At 35.4% G+C, this 20,745-nt stretch overlaps 2 protein-coding genes across 2 annotated transcripts; both read right to left on the bottom strand.

Annotated features, from left to right (window-relative positions):
* Nucleotides 1-192: 192 nt before the first annotated feature.
* On the bottom strand, nt 193-4,294 carry LOC120276061. Its single transcript, XM_039282803.1, has 5 exons — nt 4,099-4,294; nt 3,540-3,708; nt 2,199-2,380; nt 900-1,174; nt 193-420 (listed from the first exon to the last, which is right to left on the bottom strand). The coding sequence occupies exons 1-5, from the start codon at nt 4,292-4,294 to the stop codon at nt 193-195; spliced, it is 1,050 nt and encodes a 349-aa protein (XP_039138737.1).
* A 2,589-nt stretch (nt 4,295-6,883) lies between these two features.
* On the bottom strand, nt 6,884-8,493 carry LOC120276060. The gene is made up of 3 exons (XM_039282801.1): nt 7,848-8,493; nt 7,384-7,652; nt 6,884-7,291 (listed from the first exon to the last, which is right to left on the bottom strand). Exons 1-3 carry the CDS (start codon nt 8,491-8,493, stop codon nt 6,884-6,886), a joined length of 1,323 nt encoding a protein of 440 aa, XP_039138735.1.
* Nucleotides 8,494-20,745: the final 12,252 nt, after the last annotated feature.

Below are 20,745 nucleotides of genomic sequence, written 5' to 3'. Positions count from 1 at the left end.
TTTTATCCCTTTTTTATCCTTTTATTTCCACCTGTTATCTTTCAATCTAAACACCCTTTATACGGCACCATAAGAAGCACAATTGCAAAATACTGTCAATCGCATCATTAAGCTCAAAGCAAGCATAAGGCATTCCAACTTAGAAACTAAACAAGTAGAGCAATATTTGGATAAAGAAGAAGATACCTGGATTCAAATGCGCGTGCAAGAAGGATCAAAATCATATGGTGCAACCCCAGCAATCCAGTTACTAAGGCTCTTATCCACCTCACCATTATTCACATACGCCAGTTCATACATTCTGCACAAGTTCACAACCAGAGTCTCCTTCATCGCCACCATAGGCACTCTCTCCAGCGCCCTTCCAGCACTTTTGATTGAATCTGAGAGGTCGCGCGAGTACAGCAAGCACAACGCTTTGTTGTGTTAGGAAAATAGTTAGGTAAAATAGAGGATCCGCAGGGGAAATCAAGAGAGCAATGAGACAATAAAAGCACACAAGATTTACGAGGTTCGGCAATGTGCCTACGTCCTCGGGAGTGGAGCAGCCGTAATCCTCTTATTCACTTGTCTCTCCTCACGGTTGAGACAAAAGACTAGGGTTACAAAAATTTATACGTAAAAACCTAAATTTATCCAAATACAAACCTATTTGGATCCTAACCCTATCTGGATTCTAAACATATCCATATTTTAAACCTATCCGGATACAAATTACAAGATTATCAAATCATAATCCTAACAAAAATACAAATTACCCTTAGATCCTACCGCTGGGCGTTTCCCACGTCTCAACCTATCAAACCCGATGTTCTCACTGATACGATGATGTTGTCACGCCACTCCACTCCGTTCCCACATCTGGTAGTTTACTTGTGTATATGAGCCATACACAGCATGTTGTTCAGGGCCACAACATTGCCTGGATCCCTCTCAATGCACTTGTCGTACTCCCTCACAGCCGATGCGTAATCCTTGTTCACCGGATGCTCTAAAGCCCGATTCCTCTCTGCGAGATTCTCAAGCTCCACCCCGTGCCCCTTCACGAGCTTCTCCATGCGTGCAAACGTCGCACGGGCACCGTCCAGGTCCCCCATCTGGAGCCGGACGTGACCGAGCTTTGAGAAAAGGACGGGATCGGAGTGATCTCGCTCGACGAGCTCACGGAGGAAGACTAGGCAATGTTTTAATAACTAGACTGGTTGTCCACTCGGTTAGGCAACCGGTTCACGATCCAACCAGTTGAATTAGCTGAACCGGCCGGTTCAACCGGTATTAAATTATTAATACTTCTTAATTAAATAAATATTTAAGAATTAAAAAAAATTTAAAAATAAGGAAAAATAAGGGAAAAAATAAATAAAAAATTATAAAATTATATATTGCAAAGTTAAATTACCTTTATAAGGTCACTGTCAACTTTACATAAAATTGAAAATTTCAAATTACAAATATACAAGGATACAACTATACAACAAATATTCAAAAATAAAGAATTAAATAAAATATAACTATATAAGTATACAAAAGCAACAACAACAACAACAACAACGCAACGACAACAACAATAAAATAGAAGCATACACCACCATCACCACCAACAACACCAACATCAACAATATCATTCAAAAAATGATGAATGAAATAAAATACAAATATACTACAACAACAACAATAAAATACACGCATACAACAACACCACCACCATTAACAACATTAACACCAACATCAACAACAACAACAACAACAACAACAACAACAACAACAACAACAACAACAAAAATAAAAAGACTCACGTTCTCAAATTAGAAAACCAAAATGTAATCCAACAAGTCCACATGGATAAGGAATAAAATAAAATACAATACAACAATACAAGAAAGTCATGTCTTCACCAAATTGAAACACAAGCAAGAAAAATAAAAGGATACACACTTCTTATGAATTATGAATCTCATATTCACTTGTCTCATTCATTATCATCATTTCCATAAATTTCATCTCCCTCATTCCCTTGGTTGACATCAAAGGATGAAAAATTAATTCCATCTTGAACCACCAACACATCCTCATCATCACAATTTGGTGTATCTATAAAAAAAATATATTTTTTGTAAGTAATTAACATTAAATAGAACATAAAATTAAGTTGCAAATTGCAATCATATTAGTTACTTAGTCATAACAATTAATATAACGGATATCTTCGTTTTGCCCTCCTCTTTGTTCTTGCCCTTCTTCTCGTTGAGCAACCATATTTTCAAACTCATCAAGATTAAGTTCGGGTTCCCATGAAGGCGCATTCTCTACAACCCAAGAATCAATATTGTCAATACACTCATAATCAATAGGATCTCGAGAGTTGCTCTTGTTGAAGTTCCTACAAATAGAAAACAATTTGCCAAATTTATAATAAGGGCTCAATGCAATTAAATAAATGAAAACATATAAATTAGTTACATACCTATTCTTCAAACGAAGATTGTAATATATATAGACAAGATCACTTAACCTTTCATGTTCCAACCTATTCCTCTATTTTGCAAGTATTCTCTCGAACACACTCCAATTTCTTTCACAACCTGATGAAGAAGATGTTTGACTAAGAATTCTTATAGCCAACTTTTGTAAATTAGGAGCACTATGTGCAAAGAACCTCCACCATTCATCTACATGAGAAAAATAAAACAATTTTCATGTTATTGATGAAAATGTAAAACTTTGTTAATTTTTTTATTAATATACTATTATTCCAGGCCTTGTATTTCTGCTAGAAGACTGGCTTAGAGCATTTCCAAAACTGCTAGTCACTCTCAGAATTTAGAAGATTCAACTATCATTTTGCTATGATTCGGTGCAGTATGAGGGTTGCTGATTATAGTTATAAGCCCATCCATGACATCCAATGCTTAGCAAACAGAGTCTTTATCATATTGAAAGATGGGATTCAACCAAAATGCAGCAGCATGAATATCTTGACGCAATTGACGCTCCCATCTTTCTTTCAAAATTGAGATATAAGGTTGATACAATCTCCTTATATATTTAAAAGTCTCTTTTATAGCTTTATTTGCTCTAATCGTCCCCTCATAAACATAACCCAAAGAAGGCCTTTTATCAGGTTCCATAATGCGTAGTAATTGTACAAGTGGAGAAACAATTTTGACAACTATTAAGCAATCATTCCAAAATTAATTATCTATGACAATATTTTGAACTTCTTTTGCTCTCTTTGTCTTAGATCCACTCCAACCAAGAAAGTCTCTAGAAGTAATCATAGCTTGCAAATCACATTTATGATCATGAAGACTCTTCATAGCAATAAAATTTGTGGCAAAAAGAGTATCACCAAGTCGAAGAATCTCTGTCCATCCTTTTATATTTCTTAACCAACCCAAAGTCCATTTGTGATTATACACAAAAACAATAATAGAAGAGGCATGCTGCGCTAAATTCTCAAGTGTGGCATTTTGGCAATATCCTTCAACATCAAATTCAAACAATGAGCTCCACAAGGTGTCCACATGATATTGGGATACTTCTCATTAAGTACTCTTCCTGCAGCTTTATAATTAGCTGCATTATCTGTGATCATATGAACAACATTTTGCCAACCAACAATCTCCATGATCTCAGCAAACAAATTGCAAAGAGTTTGAGCATCAGAAATTAGGTCCAATGCATCAACAAATTTGATGAAAGATATTCCTTTCGGAGAATACACAAGAAAATTGATCAAAGATCTTTGTCGAATATCTTTCCAACCATCTCACATTATTGTGCATCCACAATCTTCCCAACTACTTCGATAAGTGTCAACAAGTAATTGCAATTCTATCTTTGACTACTCCAACAAATTGGTTCGCAAAGCATGATAGGTAGGACCTTTGTATCCCAAACCAATACATGCTATAGCATCTATCATTGGTTGGAAATAAAATGAATTTGAAGCATTCATTGGGATGCAATCATCACATAAAAATTGGGCAATAGCTAAATCCATTTCATGCCACCTTTCTTCACTTGGTAATGCCGCCTTGATGGAGGGTTGTGATCCAACTTTGCTACCACTAGGAAAATAAGATGCAACTCATGTTTTTTTTTTTCTTGATAAATCGCTAGGCCCACTATCTTGAAGACTTTCACTATCTTGACCTTCCATTTCACCTTCAAATGGATGCATACTAGGCCCAAATGTATTTATTGCTTCCCGTTCATTGCCCATTTTTTGTGCTTGAAATTCCTTTAAATTTTCTTGAAATCTATGGCGAACATCTCTGGGAACTTTCTTCATGGCCCTATTTCACCCCTTTGGTCAGCAAGATGCATTTTCATCCTATGAATGCCTCCACCTTTCACTACTTTAGCACAAAAATTACAGATTAACATTTTTTCCCATCATTACTTCCTGATTCACTAATATAAGCCTATCCAGGATCAAATTTTGAACAAATAAATCTGTAAGACTGCTCAATAAATTTTGACTTGATGGTGTCGAAGTTGATGATGGCGTTGTGCTGCCATGAGTTTCTTCCATTCCCAAAGTATAATTGCCAAGTCCTAATGGCCAACTTTTACAAATGGAACAAATAAAAAAAACCATTCAAAAGTAAACTTTAAAATAACAAAAATATGAATGAAGTTAATGGCAAAAACAATAATTAGGCAAAAATGTGCAAAACAAAGTAATTCAACCAAATTAGGCTAAAATAACTTCAAAGAGCATAAATTGCATCAACTTAGGGGCTGTTTGGTATAGGGGAAAGTAACAGCTTTGCAGGGAAAGTTGATGTTGTGAAAAGCTTTCATATGTTTGGTTGAAAAAAAACCATATAAAATAATGGTCAAATTGTAATTAGTTTACCTTTGACCAGTGAAAAAGGATTCACAGGGGGAGGGGGTGTGAAACAGATTACATCGTGGGTGGGAAAATGGGAGACATGTAATATTCCAATTTCACCCTTTTCTAACATTAAAATTCTTCTCTTTTATCATGTCTTCTTTTTAAGAACCCTAACAATAGCGAAGAACTTCTCCACTGTCTTCTTTTTCAAAACCCTAGCGCAAGCCAATCTCGGTAAGTCATATAATTTTTTGTAATTTTTTTAAGAATCTTTTCATATTGCCTTTGATGTTGTTTAATTTGATAATAGATTTTTATTTAAAATTCATTGAAAGAAACATGCGCAATACCTTTTCTTTAGGTGAGATCTATCTGCAAAAAGATTGCTAGAATTCATATACGAAGCGTGTCTCTTGGATCAAGTTCAGGTAATCATATTTTTCATAATAGAAAAGCATGAATTAAATATCTACTTTTGCCAGGTATATAAGCAACTTTCTTAATTTATTTATATATAAACCATTGATTAATGTTAAAATTGAAACATAGTAGAAATTAAATTAATTGATATTCACTGGTGTTCATTAGGTTCATTGAGTCCACCATTTCTTGATTGTTTATACTATTATCATGTTATTTTTGTTGATGTGAAAATTAAAACAATTGATGTTCATTGGGTTTCTTGTGTTTCTCATATTTTTTTCTTTTATGCTGTTAAATCATTGTAAATAGAAGTTATGTATAATCTTGCTATAGAATTAGCCAAAAATATAATATTTAGATTACCTAACTCGAGAAAGTAAGAAGAAAATTGAAGTGCAAATAAATACAACATCTAATACTACGGTAATAGATTCTCACACACAATAATACACAAAAAAATTAATTAATATTAAAACCTAGTAAATTAAAGGGTGCAATATGAAGTAGTATTTAAATGACTATATGCATAATAAATATGAGAAAACAAGTATTAATAAAGATGCAAACATATTTTACCGCCACATAATTACATGATTAACTAGTGTGCTTCTAGTAAGCACAGTCTATTTCTTGAACCCTATTTCATATGCTTTTATATTTTTTTTGTTTATTTGAGATTATGTTATACGTTTTGATTTCATCAATCTTTTTAAAGGCTTTGATTATGTCATACATTTTTATAAGTATAAATTTTATTATAGTTGCTGAATTGGATGAATTTTTTGAAGAAGAACATGCAATACTCTTGGTTGCTTATACTGTTGCTTTCCATCTCAATAACCTACTTTTTGTCATTGCTTCAATGTTGGAATTCTACCACTTAAGATTGAAAATAGAAAGCGAAAGAGAAGGATAAGTTATACTTATGAGAGGCATCTCATTAGGCAAGTGAATTTTAGAAGAATGGTGTTTGATTCAGATTTGACATGTATGGAGAACATTAGGATGAATAGAGCAGCTTTTTACAAATTATGTGATATACTTGAAAGCATTGGTAGGCTTGTCCCAACGAAAAATATGAACATTGAAGAAATGGTTGCCTTGTTTCTCTACATCATTTCTCATCATGCTAAGAATAGAATTGTTAAAAGAGAAATTGTAAGAAGTGGAGAGACAATAAATAGGCAGTTTGGTCTTGTCTTACTCTCTATGTTAAGGTTAGGCGGTGCCAGGACTCGTTAGAGGGTGGGGCAAAAGTTGACGGAAAAAAAATTTCCAGCGGTCGAATAAACATTTTGACCGGTCAACAAAAAATCTAGCATACAAACATGAAACATAAATACATAAAAAACATATCAAAAGTTAATTGATCCATTCGATAACAAGAAAGTCAAATTAATTAAAAAAACTCCATTATTATACACAAGTACATGAATAACAACTAATTTTTCCTAACCAATGGAGTACCCCAAGCACCGGAACCTTTGAGAGGTTTCAAATAGTTTTTGCGAGATGCCAACTTTTGAAACCGTTGCATAATTGTTCTTCATCAATGCTAATGAATATTTTTTTCTCAATGTAACACACCAAACAATCTGACAGTAGTTCATCTGCAAGTCAGTTGCGCAAATCGGTCTTCACAACATTCATTGCTAAAAAACATCTCTCAATAGTAGCTGTGGCAACTGGTAACACCAATGCTAGCTCAATGAGTCGATACACCAAAGGAAAACAAATATGATATTTATGCTTCACCATCTTTATTGCAAGAGCTCCAACATCAACAAGATTATAGAAATCTAGATCCCCTCTTATAGCATCAATGTAGAGTTCAAGTTGGTAGTGAAGCTCAGCTAGCTCAGCAGTAGAGAAATCTTTAGAGTATAATCTAGCAAGATGGAGTATTTTATGATGATCAAAATGAGCAAAGTTGTTGGAAGGATCAAGACTCAATACACCCTTAAGCAAATTAGTGTTTGCCTCATTAAAACGATTGTTCAATTCTTCAGCAACCTCATAAATTAACTACCATATTTAAAACACAATTCATTTCAAGTATAAAAACCAATGACATACATATTTATCAATTATAAGAAAATGAAAATAGAATGAAATACCTTTGCAAAGATTTCCACACGGAAATGATGAATATAAGTCATTGGTTCTCCATCAACAAGTGTAATACGACGGCTTTCGATAATTTTGTCCATGCTTGGTACTTTAATTTTATGCTTTAGACAGAATTCAGTGGTTTCCTTCAACAAATTTTCCCCACCATTTTCTCTATATGCGTGTAACTTGCATTTCAATGCTTCAACCATACGAATAGCAGTGGCTATGTTTTGATCTTTGGCTTTTAGAATCTTTGATAAAGGATCCGTCACTCCTAAAATATACAACATTAACTTTCCCAGAAATACAAACTCAAAATAACCCACTTTATCCAACAAACCCCTAGCAGTGCCTCGATTTTTCCTTATCTCACCATCTTGTTGTATTGCAAAAAGCACCTATTCAAATGAATCCCACATATCAAATAGCCGGAGTAATGTTTTATAGTGAGAACCCCAACGAGTAGCACCTGGTCGAGCTAAGCTTATTTCTTGATTTTGACCCTGCCCTTTTGAAATCTCACCACTTTGTAGTTTTTGCAAAACTTTATCATGGTGTGCTTGCCGAAGAGCATCATGCCTTTTACATGAACTTCCAACCATGTTCACAATCATAGAAACATAATCAAAGAATTGACTCACATCATGATTTTCCTTTGCAGCAGACACAACAACTAACTGGAGTTGGTGAGCAAAACAATGAATATAATGCGCATGCTTGTTTTCATTTAGAATGAGTGCTTTCGATCCATTGAGCTCGCCACGCATATTAGAAGCTCCATCAAAACCTTGACCTCTAAGTCTTGACAGTGGCAACCCATTCATCGCAAAGAATTCATCAACAACATTCTTTAAACACTGTGTAGAAGTCTCGATTACATGAACCACTCCAACAAAGCGTTCAACAATTTCTCCTACATCATTCACAAATCTCAAAACCACAACCATTTGCTCTTTCATAGAACTATCTCGGGCCTCATCAAGCAAAAGAGAAAAGAACTTGTCTCCTATCTCATTCAAAATGACTTTGCTAGTTTCCTTTCCACAAGCTTCAATTATATGCCTTTGAATGGTAGATGAAGTCAATTGATTGTTTTTAGGAGCATTTGATAGCATCACTTTGTTTGCTTCTTATTATACTTACAAAACCAATTTAAAAGTTCAAGAAAATGGCCTCGGTGCATTGATTTTGGTGACTCATCATGTCCTCAAAAAGCCAATCCTTCACCCAAAAGATATCGAGCTACTCTTACAATTGTTGTCAACAGAACACGATACTCATCATCATTAGCAACATTCTTTGAAGAAAAAACAAAATCAATATTCTCCCTTTGGTTTTGGTATTGCTCAACCTTAATTGTTGCAAATGTGTGTGGGCTTTCCGGACCTCCTTCATGAGCAATAAAATTTTGCATGCCATTTTTCCAATTACTATACCCAACTTCCGTAAAAGCATTGCCGCCACCTTTATTGTTGTTATTACCTTTATTGGGAAACAAGTAGCAATATAAGCAAAATGCTTTATCTTTGGAAACACTATACTCTAGCCAAGCAAATCTTTTAAACCAATTAGGGAGAAACCTCCTTTTATTAGTTTGAAGAAATTGATGCCCAACTAGTTGACAAGGCCCTTTAGCTAAGTATCTCCTTCTCAATGTATCCCTCATCTCTAAGGGAAAGCTATCAATTGGATTTCTCAAGCCCGGATCACTAACTATATCATTATCGGAAACTTCTACCTCTACACGAGGTCTTTTTCCACTAGCTTGGTCAATAGGAGTTTCATTATTCATTGTTGATGGTTTGGGAGTTGATGAAGGACTCGGGTTTATTGGCATGAAATCCTTTTTCATTTTTGTAATTCCTATTAATAACAATAACAATTTACAATCAATGCATTTAAATAAACAAATCAAAGATCATAAGCATGCAAATAGATGTAAAACCTCCAAGAATCTAATGGTGAAGTCAATTGACAAAATATTACATGAAAAACTAGAAGTCAAAAAATAAAAAACAACATATCTGGTGATGGAATTCTAAAAAAAAAAACAATTAAACAAACACTTACCAATATGGCCAATCTTTCTATGTGCAAAGCCAAATCTTGATATCAAATCCAGGAGATGAGATTTTTCTAAAAAAACAAATATAATGAGTCAATGCCAAATCTCTAAATGGTTGCCTTTCATTCTAATAATGCATGAGTACAAAATATAAGGAGACAAGTTACTACAATTACAAAGTGGTAATAGGATAATAGCTCATATGTGATATGACTGACCATATGAGGCATTTCTACAAACATGTGCTATGCCAGCAACAGTTAGTGATGAGTCTCATATGACTGACCCTATCAAGCATTTCTACAAACATGTGATATGCTATGCCAACACCAGTTAGTGATGACTAATCCACATGGACCACATAACATAAATCCAATTAGTAATTAGCCTTATTTATAGCATAACTTCTTGCCATCAATAGATAGATATTGAGAAAAAAAAATAGTTCATTAATTATCCTATAAGCTAAACCATCACAAAGTAGCAATGAATGGTGCCATGCATATGCTGCTGCTACCACTCGTGACTCTACACGACCCCGTCTGCTGCACAACTCAATCCTTAGAAGCTAACAGGTTTTTTTTTCCCGGCGGAGGGTGTGGCGGATGTCCTTCCTCGCCATACCCCGGCGCCGCCACTGGGTTACATGAAGAACTATTTAAGAAGCCAGATCTTGTACCTCTGAATTCTACAGACTTTCGATGGAAATGGTTTAAGGTAAAAGAAATTTATACAAATGTCTCTAATTTAACATTTATTCATTTAAACTAGTTGATATACTAATTAATGTGTTTTATGTTAAACTTCAGAATTGTTTAGGTGCCTTAGATGGGACATACATTAAAGTCAATGTCCGGGAAGTGGAAAAGCCAATATACAGGACAAGAAAAAGAGAAATTGGCACTAATGTTCTTGGTGTGTGTTCACAAGATTTGCAACTTATATACATATTGCCTAGTTGGGAAGGCTCTGCAGCAGATTCTAAGGTATTGAGAAATGCAATTTTTAGGCCAAATGGATTAAAAGTTCCTCAAGGTAATAATATCAAATGTTCTTAAATTAGTAAAACCATAGTATAATATTTATCAATGTAATTAAAAAAACTTAAAAGGACTTTCTGTTTTCAGGTATTTACTACCTCTGTGATGCTGGTTATACGAATGGAGAGGGATTCTTAGTTCCATATAGAGGTTAACGTTACCATTTAAATGAGTGGAAACAAAACAATCTCCCTCGATCACAAGAAGAATTATTTAACTACAAACACTCAAGTGCGTGCAATGTCATTAAAAGATGTTTTGGACTTTTGAAAATGAGATGGGGAATACTTAGGGATAGGTCTTGGTATCCCGTTAAAACACATTACCGAATTTTAAGTGCATGTGCATTACCTACACAATCATATTAGGAGGAAGATGGCTCTTGATCCACTAGAGGCAGAATTGGATGAGTCATATGTGGATTTTGACCCTATGTATGATGCACAAAGTATCCAGTACATTGAGACCTCCAATGCATGGACAACTTTTAGAGACAACTTGGCTCAAGAAATGTGAAATTAATGACAAGCTTCTAGGAATCAAGCAACTGGAGATTAATTTTTTTGTTTTTGGTTTTCACTTTTGTTTTTGGACAATTTATGTTATTTTTGATAATTGAAAAACAAACTCTCTTATGACAATTAAACTCTCCCTTGTTATGCTAATATACTCTCATTTTGGATATGTATCTATTAAATTGTTTATCATATGAGATCCTCTACTTCCTAGCCTTGGCAAAAAAAAAAAAAAAAATTTACTTTTAACTTTGATGTCAGATGGAGAATTTAACAAATCCAATAGGTGCAAGGACCAACAAGAGGAACAACCATCAATGGACTCTAGCTGAGGATAAAGTTTTGGTTGAATGTTACTTAGAGCTTGTGAACCAAGGTTGGAGAGCAAATAATGGCTTCAAGACAGGGTATTTGACTCAACTACCAGAATAGATGGTTGAAAAGATACCTAACTGCAAATTATGGGTGATCCTCATATTAAATCTAGGATGAGGACACTTAAAGCACAATTTAGAGAACTTAAAGATATGCGGGGTCAGTCTGGGTTTGGATGGGATGAAGCTAATCAAGTTGTTACTTGTGATGATGATGTGTGGTTTTCATGGCTTAAGGTAATATGACATAGGCCTATGCTAATTATTTTATAAAATTATATTTTTATGTACAATGTTACTAATAACAACTTATATATGCAGAGTCATAAAGATGCCTCGGGTCTTAGAAACAAGGCATTTCCTTATTTTGATCAGCTAGAAATCATATTTGGAAAAGACCAAGAGACAAGAGATGGAGCACAATTTGCAGGTGAATCAGTTAAAGCTATAGAAAGAGAGAATTCAACATTTGCTGCAGCCAAAGCATCTTTTGAAGCTTATGAATCAATGAACAATATGGTCCAAGATAACTATTTTGGTGTAGATGTTGAGTTGGAAGATATGAATGAATGTGCCTTTATATCTCAAAATGCATGCAATGATCCCTTGAATGGTTCTTATAAAAGGAGGAAGGTGCCACTGTAAATGCAAGTTGAGTCAAGTGTGCCTTCGAAGAAAGGGAAGAAAAAGGGATCTGCCAAGGATCAAGTTGATGATACATTCTCCAAGCATATGGATAGATTTTATGATATTTGTGATGGAACAAAGTAAGAAATAGGTAAAGTGGCAACCTATTTCCAACATTTGAATGTATATCTGGAAAAAAGGACACTTCTTTATAAGAGCATAATAAAACTCAATGGTTTAACAGAAGAAAAGGTGGTTCATGCGATTGGCATAATTTCTGCTGACAAAGGCAAGATTGAATCATACTTTTTATTTCCAGATGACAAAGCCAACTTGATTTATGTGAAGAGTGTACTCAATGGAGTTATATAGTAGTTCATTTAGCCTTTACTTTTTTGCTTTGTAATATGTGCAAGTTTCATTTGTGGACCTTTGCAAACTGAATTGTTTCCAATTTGTTGTACTTTTGATTTTGGATTATGGTTTTTAACAATACAATGAACTACTTGTTGTGTGAATGTTGTTTGGGCATACGAGATCTTATTGTTGGGCACAAGACAGGAATTTTGAGAAAGGATCAGGTTCTAGGGGTGATCAATGCCCAAATGATGTTAGAACTTGTGGTGCATGAGGGGTTAGATGTGTCTCATACTGAAGCCTGGCTGTTAGATAGTGGAGTTTCTAGTCATATGACTGGTAGAAAGGATTTATTTCACCAGTTAGATGAGTCAGTGAGGCATTCAGTTAGATTGGGAGATGACAAGAAGGTGGAAATAAGTGGCAAAGGTTCATTTGTAGTTAAATCCTGTGATGGTAGCATAAAATTGATCCATGATGTGAAGTTTGTTCCAAGTTTAGCAAATAATACACTCATGTGTTTCAACTTGTGCAATACTAGGAAGATCTTTGTCAATGTGGCTTGTATTAAATACACAACGCGATCTACCACATGGATGTGTGCTCATTCATATGGCCTCGATGAAAAGTGTGGATTCGGGAGTATTTTGGCAAAGTACTGTAGAAAATCACTATAGCAAAATTACTGTAGCAGTTACTGTTCACAGATCGCATAAAACAGGTTAATGGAAATTCACACGGGCGTGTGGAAATGCCCGATTCCATCCCCTATAAAAGCCGCGATTTCAGACGTTTTAAAGAATCTTTTTCTCATATTTTCCCCATCTTTGGACGCGTTCGCGGCTAGGGTTTAGAGAAGCTTTGGCTAGGTCTTTGGAGTGGCTCTACGGCCTTCGACATCTCGTTCCTTCGGAAGATAGTTATTGGGGGAGCTTTCATCGTCATTAATTCAGCAAGGTGTACCCTAATCTTGACGAAGGAATTCTTGGAGAAGATGAGGCGACTCCACAAGACCATTGACACGGACTACGAGGGGGTTTTTCTTATAGATTGCATACTTTTACATTCGATTTCATTGTTGATTATATCTTTCTCCATGGAGTGCTAAACCCCTAGTGGGTGCTTGGACTTGTAAACCCTAGGATGATTTTGTTTCATTGATCTCTCATTATGTTTCTTTAACTGATGTTTTTAGAGTTCCAACCTTGAATGCTTGGTGAATTGATTTTCCTTTAGAGTGACACTAGGGTTGAGAATCTATCTTGGTAATCCTTGTGGATGAGTGATACACCATGAGGGTTAGACAAAGCTAGGTTGGAGAGGGTCGAGAGGGTGAGTCGAGAGGTAGCGGAACGTCCCCTTTCCCTTCCGATGTGATTTATCCTACCTCTACGTTCCAAGAGTTCTTTGTGGTCATAATAGAGTGAAGTGTTAAGAGACAAACTCTACGCTAAGAGACAAACTCTACCGGGGCTTAATTGCACCAGCAACAGAGTAAAGTATTGAAGTAATCCTTAGTGTTGGGGCTTAATTGTGACTAGGGGTCTTTCACCTGGACCAAAGGGTTAGATCTATATTAGGGAATAGGGTTCAACACTTGGAATCCCCAAATCTTCATGCAACTCCACACTATGTGAGGCGTCGAGAGTATCCCTTTATGTCGGGGCATAGTGTGAGGGTTAGTCACAGTTGACCTTAGGTTTGGGACCGTGTGTTTTAGGATTTCCATGACTCATTAGACATCAGTTAGGAGACATAATGATTGGTCTTACACTTGAAACAATAATCCTAGGGTGAGCAATGTCCGGGTGCCCCATTTTCTATTAATTCCCTCTCCTATTATTCTATTACGTTGTTTATATATAAATTATGTAACATATATCCTAATAGAACCCAGTGTTCTAATTTAACCCAAATCCTAATTTAATTTAAATTCTAATATATCCTAGATATATTTAGAATTAACATTTAAATGTCCTAATCCTAATTGATTTTGGATTCTCTCTTTAAAATAAATTATTTGGTTGTCTTGGACTAGAATGCAAATCCCGAGGCAAAAAAAAATGCAAATTACAAAATTGCCTCTGAGAACATATCTCGAGGCAAAATGCAAATGGTAAAATTACCCTTGAGAAGATATCTCAAGGCAAAATGCAAATTACAAAATTGCCCCTGAGATCAAATCTCAAGGCAAAATGCAAATTACGAGATTGCCTTTGAGAATACATATCTCGAGGTAATTTCAAATCTTAGGATAGCCCAAATAGATATCTTGAGGCAATTTTAAATTTCATGTAGCTTGAGAACAAATCTCAAGGCAACATGAGAAAATGCAAATCCTGGGGCTCCCAAACACATATCCCGGGGCATATTCAATTTTATTAATTTATTAAAATTTTAAAATTTGATTGAGAGGATAAAAATTTGATTTTTATCCTCTCTCGAAATTTTATTAATTAAATTTTTTTAAAAAAAAATTCAAAATTTAAATTTTAAAATTCGATTTTATCTTTTTTTCTCTCGCTTGGTCTATGAAGGTTATGATTGTACGGGGTGGTTCGGATACTTCGGATGTTGAAGATAAGAAGATTCTTATAAAAGGAAGGATCTGCCCAAAAAAGGAGAGGGGGAGGAATTTAAAAAAAAAAAAGGAAAAAAAATGAAATGAAAAAAAAAAGAGAGAATTGTCGTCGCTGCCTTGGTCGTCCGCTGCTCACCGCCGTGGCATGCTTGAATGGCTGAGATAATGCCGCCAAGCATGCCGTTTGCCGCTCGCCGCTGCTGTTGCTCACCGCCATGGCTGCTTGAGTGGCTGAGATAATGCCGCTAAGCAGCTTGACACCGTTGATGTTGTTAAAGCAACTTGCCGCAGTCACTGCTAATGCTCACTAGTGTTGTCGTGTTGATGTTGCGTCACCATAATTGCTGCCAACTGAAAAGAAGAAGGAGAAGACAAAGGGAAGAAGCCAAAGCCCTCGAAAACAAAGAAGATTAAAAAAATAAATAAAAAAAGGAAAGAAAAAAAATCAGAAGAGAAGAAGAATAAAAAAAATCAGAAGAAAGATAAATAATAAAAAAACCACATGCACGCACATGCATGCATTTATTCTCCCTCGTGCTCTCTTTATCATCTTCTCCGCCAAAACCCCGGATCTGATCGGCGGCGAAGACGACGACACCTTCTACAACCTCATCACCGACATCTATGAGTAGGGTTGGGGCAAGAGCTTCCACTTATCTCCTTCCATCCCCAATCTCTCTCACTGCGACGCCACGCGCATCCACGAAGAACGCGCCGCCAATCTTATCAACGCGCAGCCAGGCCTCAAAGTCCTCGACATCGGGTAAGGCATCGGCGGTCCGATGCGTGCCGTCACGGCTAACTCCCGGGCAAACATTAAGGGAATTACCATCAACGAGTATCAAGTCGCCCGTGTGCGCGCTCGCAACCGGAACACTGGTCTTGACTCGATCTGTGACGCGGTGTGCGACAACTTACTCTCGATGCCCTTGGCCAACGCAACCTTCGATGCCGCTTACTCCATTGAAGCCACCTGCTGCGCACCCAAGCTCCAAGACGTCTACCGCGAGATCTACTGCGTTTTGAAGCCTGGCACGCTGTACATGGATCACCACGCCGCTCTTCTGCGCTGACAACCAAGAGCATGTGGGATTGAAAGAGAGAAGGGGCCGGTCATCTTACTTGTGGTGGCGAGATTGAAATGCATATGATTTTCTATCGCAAACCATCCACTTGCGCCTACTGTTGCTAAGGTTGCGCATGGGCTTTGTTGCTGTGCTCTTTACATGCAGTCACAGGGGTTGAGCATTGTAACTACGTGGTGGATGATGATATTACTTGCCTGAGAATCCTTGAGCAGATGCTTCATAAATGCTCATATCGATTCACAAGTTGTACTCGGGTTTCGAAGTCTTTATCTTTGCTCAGGGAAAGGAAGGATGGTTTTGATTTTGTCTGCTGATAGAAGCACTAATGCTGTGATGAAAGAAATAAGACATGGGGCTTATTTGATCAAATCTGTACGCATGGAAGAGTTAAGGAATATATGGCAATATATTGGAACTGATAGTGCTTTAAAATCTCAAAAGAAGAAAAGAGATGCTAGAAAATGCTAATGATGCTAATGATGATGCTAACGAAGCTGATAATGATAATGCATGGAGAAATATGTATAAAAGATTAGAATGGAAATATTGATATTTTGATGAATGGTTATGGAAAGAAAAGATGAGTGACTCGCTTTCATACATATTCCACATGGTGATTAATTAATTAAGATAGAATGCCATCATTCATTGGTTCAGAATATTCCAAACAGTGATTATGTGAACTCAAAGTCATGCATGCATATGTGCATAGAAAAAAATGAGAGGCATACATATTCACATGCATGTTTAAAATTAAAAAAATAATAATAAAAAAAAGGGGGTCCCACACACCATGAAAGAGACACGTATGCCAATCATCAAATGATTTTAAAAAAAACAATAGAAAAAAAATTAGAGCATTCATGACATAAAAAAAAATAATACAAAAAAAAATAATTAAAAAAAAAGCATGCACACATGCTTGACAGAAAAAATATATATATATATATATATAACGAATTCAAAAGAACAAATCCAGTTATCATTTGATTTTAAAAGAGTAGGGCCCACCATGAAAAAATATATATGGGAAGATTAAAAAAATTATTATATGCATGAATAAAAAAAATGATGATAATAAAAAAATGAGAAACATAATAAAAATAGGAGCATGCCACATGATATAAAAAGAAAAAAGAAAAGGAAAAATTCATTATATACATGCACACGTGCATGAGATAAAGTTGAGAAAGCATGCATATGGGCATGATAAAATAAAATAAATATTAAAAAAAAATGAATGAAATGGAAAATGAGAAGTGTGCATGCTATATACTCACATGCCCTCTAAAAGAATAAATAAATGAATAGAACCCACTATGACAAGTGTGGAATAAAATAAATAAAAAAAATGAAATGATATGGCAGCAAATGGATAGCAGAGGAAACATGCACTGTATGCATGGATAAAAACTTATCCCTGGGGCAACCAAAAAAATAAATAAATAAAAAATAATAATAAATGCTAATCTCGAAGCAAAGTAATAAGGGTGCTTATCTTGAGGTGGTGACTTAATTTGTCTCAAGGCAAAGAATAAAAATAAATAAATATATATATATATATATATTAAGGTGGCAGCAAAGTATGCAACGTGGTGATAAGGCACAGGTAGTGGTGACTTATTCATTTCGAGATGGCTGCAAAAATTAAGAATATAAAAATATATAAATTTTAAGGCGGTCGTGAGATATTTATTTCAAGACAGCAATCAGACATGCAATGCAATGATGACACGTGTGCAACGACAAATTATGATATACATATATATATATATATATATATATATATATAATTAAAACCAAAGCAACCAAGTCATGACTTAAAATATGAAGAGAGTCCAGACTTAAAAAATCTATATAAATCGACAATTGAACTCAGTGGTCTCAAGACATCAAAAGTCGAGGACCCAAAGAGTTTCACAAGTCAATATTTAAAAATTTATATAAATCAACAATTGAACTCAGTAGTCTCGAGACATCATAAGTCAAAGACCCAAAGAGTTTCACAAGTCAAGAAGGAAGCTTCACAAACATAAAAGCCGAAGCTTATGAAAAGTCAAAATCAAGTCTATGGTTCATCAACATGGAGGAGACATAACTTGAGACACAAATCAAACTCAAGATGCAAATCAAATCCAAAATGCAAAACGTCCAATACACAAGTTCGGGTACAAGTTCATAAGTCAATATGATTGTCAAGATAATTTCAAATTTCTTGTATTTTCAATGAAATCTATGAATTCATATTTATTGAAATAAATAAAATTAATTGTTACAATTTCTTTTCTTTTTCACACTAATTCCTTAATCGGAGGTTCCTGCGACAATGCCCAGGGTAATTAACATTAAGGGCTTGCCCCTAATGGAAGTCATGAACCCATAATCTCTTGAAGTCATAAAAAATTAAAAGTTGATTTGTGATCCATGCTTTTTAACCGGTCATATCCCAATTAAAGGCCGGGTGGAAAGAAAAGAGCCCACATACGTCTCTTTCTTGTTTACTTTATTTCTTTTTGTATTGATATTGTTCACATCACTTTTAAATCATCTTCACTATAGGTAAACAACAATACTTGTGTTTCTGAGCACTATTTTCCATGGATACGACTACCCATTCACCAGAGTACTTTATTACTTCGATAACCCGTGCACTTACAATACGCACTCGCAAGGGGTGTGTCATTAGGATTAGACAAAACAAGGTTGAAGAGGGCCGAGAGGGTGAGTCGAGAGGTAGTTGAACGTCCTCTTTCTCTTCTGATTTGATTTATCCTACCTCCACGTTCCAAGAGTTCTTTGCAGTCGCGATAGAGTGAAGTGCTAAGAGACAAACTCCACTAGGGCTTAGTTGCACGAGCAACAGAGTGAAGTGTTGAAGTAATCCTTAGTGCTTGGGAATAGGATTTATCACTTGGAATCCCTAGAGCTTCAAGCAACCTTACACAGTGTGAGGCGTCGAGAATATCCCTTTCCACCGGAGCATAGTGTACGGGTTAGTCATGGTTGACCTTAGGTTTGGGACCGTGTGTCTTTAGATTTCCACGACTCATTAAACTTCAATTAGGAGGTATAATACTAGTCTTCCACTTGAAATAATAGTCCTAGGGTGAGCATTGTCCGAGTACCCCATTTTACTATCGATTGCTTCTCCTTATTCCTTTTGCTTGTTCTCTTTTCTCTTTACTTTTATTTGCATTGACACTTTGAATCAACATTATAACTTGGCATTCACTATAGTTAAGTAGCAATACTTGTGTTTATGAGCAACTATTCCTTGTGGATTCGACTACCCACTCACCGGGGTATTTTATTACTTCGACGACCCGTACACTTGCGGTATACACACGCAAGGGGTATGTAAATACTAAAATATAGCATTAAGAAGAAGAAAGATCAATTGAGAAATCAACCCTGTAAATGAGGAGAACTTCTCACAAATTCACCATTTAAAATTTGCACAAAATCCACCATAATTTCAGCATGATCTTCTTGCCCTATCTCAAAACCTCACTTCCTTCACTCATCTTCTATTATTATTATTATTATTATTTTATTTTATTTTATTTTATTTTTTGTATCCCTTTCTAGCTATTGTTTTCTCTCACTAATTTCTTTTTTTCTTTTTTTTTCTTTTTTTCCTTTGATCGTTGATATATACTCTTATTTTTATTTTTCTTTCTTCCTTTTCCCTCAGAACCCACCTATTCACAGCTCCAGCAAAAATGATGGATATATTTTTTTTTATGTTCCTCATGATATAAAAAATAGGCTTATCAATAGGCAATTTATAAGCGATGAGACACGATAATAAATAGGCAAATTACTTTGATGTCGAATGCCAAGCCATTTACTGAAAGCTCAAGATGGAAATAGTTATCATTTTTTTTTTATGATTTTTAATTATCTATTCTTTATATAATTTTTTGTGTTAATTGCCAAATACCCCTTAAGTTTCGCTAATGTACATTTGGCCCTCTTTAATTTTGTTATCACCAAAAATACCCTCCTTTTCCCTCCACTTATTTTTAAACCCCACAAGCCGTTAAAAGGGCATACACAGAGTCAGTTGGGAATGACAATAATGACCTTCATCTACTAGTGTAGTCTTTTTTTTTTCTTCAGGCCTTCATCTACTTGTACTAAAACTCCTGAAATATTTTCTCTTCTTCGCGAAGTGTCAAATTCTTGAACACCATCTATTTGACCGGTTGTTCATTCGACCACATCTGCACAGGAGAACTCCTGCCTAACACTGCTCCAACTTCGAAGACTCATCTCAAACTATACAAGCCAATGATCATGCTCTAAAGTAGGAAGGCATTCCTAGGGTTTAGGTTTATATTTGCTCTATGTACTTCGAAGACTCATCTCAAACCACTACAACTTTGAAGACTCATCTCAAACAAACCAAAAGAAAATTGTGTGTTTAAGGAATTCCTTTTTTTGGCCGTGAAATGTCTTTTGTTGTGCAATCTTCCTAGCCGAAAGATGTGGCTATCATTCTGAGATATCCTTAAATATTTAATTGTTCTCGTTCAAGTTTCTATGTAACACCGACACCAAAAAGCGATACACAATTTGTTTATGTTTAAGTTTTCACGTTTTCGTGTAACTTTGGTCTTTTCTGTTTAGAAAAACTTGTTCCTATTTAACAATATTGGTTCTTGTTTAAGTTACTGGTTTATTTCCTATTTAAGTTAACATTTTTATGTTAATCACA

The sequence above is a fragment of the Dioscorea cayenensis genome, chromosome 14, assembly GCF_009730915.1.
Source record: "Dioscorea cayenensis subsp. rotundata cultivar TDr96_F1 chromosome 14, TDr96_F1_v2_PseudoChromosome.rev07_lg8_w22 25.fasta, whole genome shotgun sequence".
Classification (NCBI taxonomy): Eukaryota; Viridiplantae; Streptophyta; class Magnoliopsida; order Dioscoreales; family Dioscoreaceae; genus Dioscorea; species Dioscorea cayenensis.
This window is presented reverse-complemented; position numbering and strand designations above follow the sequence as displayed.